The sequence below is a fragment of the Rhea americana genome, unplaced genomic scaffold (genome assembly GCF_003343005.1).
Source record: "Rhea americana isolate MKP2758 unplaced genomic scaffold, rheAme1 scaffold_175, whole genome shotgun sequence".
In the NCBI taxonomy this organism is placed as follows: Eukaryota; Metazoa; Chordata; class Aves; order Rheiformes; family Rheidae; genus Rhea; species Rhea americana.
In genome coordinates this window covers 870,894-875,806 of record NW_028185872.1, presented here as the reverse complement: position 1 = coordinate 875,806, position 4,913 = coordinate 870,894, and the positions used below count along the sequence as shown (strand labels likewise).

Sequence of the window (4,913 nt, the reverse complement as noted above, 5' to 3'; positions counted from 1 at the left end):
ACGTCCCCTGCACCCCCCGTCCTGCCCCGCGCGGGTCCCCGTGGCCCCGGGGTGCAGGTGCTGCCGCGTGTCCCTGGGGCGCTCCGGGCACCGCGTGGAAACCTCCCGGCGCCCCGGCGCAGGTGCCGGCAGCCCAGCTGCCCGGCTGCGGCCCCGCGGGGCGGCCGGGCTCCCCGCCGGCGGGGGGACGAAATCGGGGGAGAAACCGGGCAGCTCCGGCCTCCCGCCGATCGCACCCGGGTTCGCTAAGCGGGCGGGCGGGCAGGTGAGCAGGGGGGGCCGAAACCGCTGCGGAAATCCAGCCTCGGCGCCCGGGCGGGCCGCCCTTTCCCTGCCCGCTCGCCCCCGGCCTTTCCCCGGCCTCCCCTCTCCTTCCCTTTTACTCGCTGTAACCTCGCCGCAGCTTCCCGACGCAATGAGCTTGGCTCCGCTCGGGGTTGCTACGCGGCAGAAATCCCAGCGCGAGGGATAAATCTCGGGGGGCGGCGGGGAGGGGGGGGTTGTGCCTGCGCCCGACGCCGTGGGCACTGGGTTCCTCGGGCTGTCAGGAAATCGCGGTGCTCCCTCGCCCGGGAAGCGAGGTCCGCGCCGGATTGCCTGCGTAAACGCTGCCGTGCTCCCGAAAACTGTCGTTAAAGACGAGTGAGCAAGCTGTGCATTGCAAAGGGAAGYGCTGCCGGCATAAAATCCTTCCTATTTATACAATAACGTGCACAAATGAGGCCGTTTCTAGAACTTGGCTTTTGATCAGGTGGTCTTTTTTTTTGCAAAATGCAATTCAGATAAACGCATCCAAGTAATAACAAACTTTAAAGATAAGGAAGAAGCTCAGCAGTGACTCATTTAAACGAGATTCGGCTAGGCAGAGCCTCAGCCATCCAATATCCTTTAAGAGGACTCTAGACGCAGAACGGAGCGTAACACAAAGCCTTGGAGCTGCTCGGTCGGGCTGTGGTCGGAATGAATAATATCGCAGTCCCGAGCGGTGACGGGGCGGGGGGGGGAGGGATTTTGGTCACACGCCTTTGCTGCCCCCGTTAAACACCGCTCGCATCGTTCCCGAATGACCAGCGGGGCGACTGGCTCCAGGAAAGCCCTGGGCTTTCGGACCAGGCTTCTAATCTCTCAGGCTGTCTTGTGGGCACCTTTAAATGAGAGCCAAGATGCTCACGTTTGCGCAGACCTAGGAGCTGTTAAAGACAGTCACCAGCTTTTGGATGAAATCGTGGAAGGTGGGAGAGTAGTGGCTGCGGGGAGCTTGGCAAGCCCAAGCCGATACGGGGCTCAGCAGCTCTTCTGGTGGGATGTGGGCGGCAGCTGGGGGGATGCTGATAGCACATCTGGGAAGGATGTTGATAACACATCCCCTAAGGATGTTGACATCACATCTGGGAAGGATGTTGACATCACATCTGGGAAGGGCATTGGTAACACGTCCCCTAAGGATGTTGGCAGCACATCTGGGGAGGACGCTGACAACACGTCCCCTAAGGGTGTTGGCAGCACATCTGGGGAGGACGCATACCTGCAGCGTCAGTGATCTTTGCTCTTTTGGCTTCCTGAACCAGGCGCCACCAAAGCCATCACCATTCAAATTCCCGGATTCGGGGAAGGGCTGGGGGAGCCTCCAGCTCCGCAAATGATCCTTAATGCCAGGGGTGTGTTTGCACTTGGGGGATTATGTTAATCATCCTACAAATGGTGCTTTGAATCGTATCTAGAGGTTAATTAAGGTGCCTTGGCTCTGGTAAGAGGGCCTTCTTGGCCTTCTTGTCTGCTCCCAGATGCTGCCTCTTTTCTGCTCCTCTTCCTAATTACAGCTCTCTGCCCTCCCTGGCACTCCAGTTTAACCCCATCGGCCCCAGCAGCCCGGTGCTTCGCCCCGCTCAGCTACCGTGGAGGAGCCTCGTCGGGACATGAGGGGCCGTCGGGGCAGGATCTGGCCCAGCGAGGGCTGGAGAGGGGCCGGAACCGGGACCGGGCCAGCCAAAGCCAGCATTTCCTAGCGCAGAGGCCCGTTGTCTCGCCGAATTTCTTTTTTTCTTTTTACTTCCTTCTTATTGCTCTCAYCCCACGGTGGGTTTTGTCTCCATCCCGACTTTCCACCGGGCTTATCCCAAGGAAAGGCAGCGGGTGCCCAGCCACAGTGCCCTGCTTGCTGCCGAATTAAAATTTCATTAGGTTGGTTTGCGCCCTGCGGTGGAGGTCCCGGGCACACCATTGATGTGCTAATGTCCTCTTTTTTCTCTCTTTTTTTCTTTTTTTTCCTCACCTTTTTCACCGCTATCCATCACGCTCTCAGCCGGAGCAGCGCCGTTAGGAAGCTCTTAGGCTGTTGCCGATCGCAACTTACTATGCTGCAAAAAAAAGAGCATTTGAGGCCCCGCCGGGGGCCTGTTGATTTCTTTGGGACAGACGGTTAATCTCCCGGGCAGGGGGAGCAGCAAACGCGACAGGGTTTTACGCCCTTCGCTGGCGGGACCGAGCTGCCTTTCCGACACCCTCCCGGCCRGGCRCTCGCAAGCGGCTTCGCCGGACCCYGGCGYTTCCCCCCTCCGCCGTCTATTCTCCGTTCTCACGCGCCGGCTGCATCCTGTTTCCCRAACCTTTTCCGCCGGGCGGCCCAGCAGCGGAGACGCTTTCGAGCTGCTAACATGCAGTGTCGTCCGTCGGCTTTTTCCTGAAGCCTCGCTGTTTTTCTCRGAGAGCCGCGGGCCGGGCTGGGCCGGGCTCCCAGGCTTGCGGGGCGAAAGTGGCAGCTCCAAATTCGCCGGCGAGGAATGGGGATTTTGGGGGGAAATGCATTAAAACCCCTTTGCAACGCAAGTCGTACGCTGGTTTTACGCGCTCCTGCCCTCGGCGGCAGCCGCCGGCTTTTCCGCCCGGCCCTCGGGCGGCCCAAATTGCACGTTCGTGCCGGGTCCAACCCCGCCGGCTGCTCCCATCCGCTCGCGGGATGCAGCAACGTCCCCCGCGGATCCGCATCAGCGGAATAGGACGGCGACGGCTCCTAGAGCCGATCCGTCCTGCCGCTCTTCCTGCCCTCGGTGTTTGTTAGTAAGAACGTGATGAATTTAACCTTTTCTGGAGCAAAATATTACTCAGCATGCAGCGAGAGTCTGCCGACGGCCGGCAGCAGAGCAAGGATCTTGCGCCTTCAAATCATCTCTATTTGGGGCTCCCTTTCCCCCTTTTTAAATATACATATATATATATATGCACACATATATATATATACAAACCACTTCCCGCGGGGGATCCTCCGCCAGCCACCGCTGGGCGCCTGCTGTCGCCCTTGCAGGCGCCGCGGGCAGGATCCACCTAAGCAGCAGCAGCTCTTCTTTCACCACGACGCTTATCCACGTCGATCCGGCCTTTTCTTCCAGCACTGGGGCCCAAAAACCACCCCGGGGCCCTCTGCGCCGCAGCCTCTTAGCCGGGATTAGCGGCGCGAGCCGCTAACAGCTTGTTGCCGGCGGGAGCCGCGAGTTTTCGGGGCGCTGGCGCTAACGTAATTAAGACGAGCCGAGACCATTAAACACAACACGCGCCGGCGCGCGAGATAGAGCCCGCCTGCTTCCCGCGGCCCTTCGCTGCTGAAATATTCATCCCGCTAAATATTTCATGGGCCCCGTTGCTTGCCTCGGTGGAACTTGCTGGCTTAAAACAAAACAAAAAAAAAAACTGAAAAGGAGCAGATGCCCCTGCGCCGGGCACAGGGAGGGCCCAGAGCACTTGTTGTATTTATATATGTGTATATATGTATATATAGAGTGTATATATAGTGTGTGTGTGTATACGTGCGTGCATGCATATATGTGTGTATACATGTGTGCATGCATATATGTGTGTATACATGTGTGCATGCATATATGTGTGTGTGCATGCATATATGTGTGTGTGCATGCATACGCACGTATACAAATGTACGCATACACACCGGCAGCCGCGCGTGTCGTTGCAGGCGAGCGCGGCGCTGTGCGCGGGCGGCGGAGCCCTGCTGGCCCTCGGCGCCCTCCTGGCCCTCGTCGCCGTCCTGCTGCCCGCCGGAGCCTGCGAGAGGCGAGCGTGCACCCTGGCCGGCTACGTGCAGGCGGCCGCAGGCAAGTGCCGGGGTCCCCTCGCCGGGCCGGGGCGGTGGAGGCGGCGGCCGGGTTTTCCCGGGCATCCCGGGGGCTGCGAGCGGCCGCTGCAGTCGCTGCAGCCTGCAGCAATTATTATTATTATTATTTACTTCAGCACTAATTCGGTTCGTCGGCTACGGCTAGAGCAGCCTTCGATTTGGCAGGTCCCCTCTCAGCAGGGCCGGGCTCGCTTCCAGCACGTGCTGCTTGGACTCGTGACTCGGACTCGAAAGCTAAGGGTGTTTTTCCCCAGCGGGTAGCGCGAGGTTTCCCCCCGACCCGCGTTTCTCCGCGGGGTTCGGCGGGCGCCGCTGCCGCCCCGCGCTGGGCTGTTCCCCGCTCACCCGCGCAGGCTCGGCGCCAGCGGCCGCGGCGGGCCTTTCTCCAGAGGAACGGGCGTGAAACGGGGGAAAAAATTGCAAAAAAAAAACCCCAAAACGTTCTGGCGGCCGTGTCTTACACGCAAGRCGCGGTTTCGGAAGGTGGGAAGATGCGAGTCTCCTAACTACCTGTGTATTAGCCAGAATTAAGAAAATCACGTACGATGTCCCAGAGCTCGAATTAACCCGTAAATTATCCCRTATGGGCAGAGGGTTACTTCGGGTGAGCCCACGACGTAGCTGCTGCCACGGCAGAGCAGGGCCCCACCGTTCTGCGCGAGCCGGACGACGGGGCTTTRTCAGAGCGGCCTTGGCCAGGACCCAGGATTCGTTTCTGTGAACTGGGGTCAAGTTTGAATTCAAATACCTCTTGCCTGAATGGGGCTCACAACATAAGAATAGCTTAGGG

General features: G+C 59.4%; 1 protein-coding gene across 1 annotated transcript in view; it reads left to right on the top strand.

Moving 5' to 3' along the window:
• The first annotated feature begins 3,904 nt into the window (after positions 1–3,904).
• Positions 3,905–4,913, top strand: part of LHFPL7 (LHFPL tetraspan subfamily member 7) — a 20,085-nt gene continuing 19,076 nt past the window's right edge. Inside the window, exon 1 of the mRNA XM_085301246.1 lies at positions 3,905–4,103. Coding sequence (XP_085157372.1) covers positions 3,905–4,103 — 199 coding nt within the window. The remainder of the gene's footprint in view (positions 4,104–4,913) is intronic.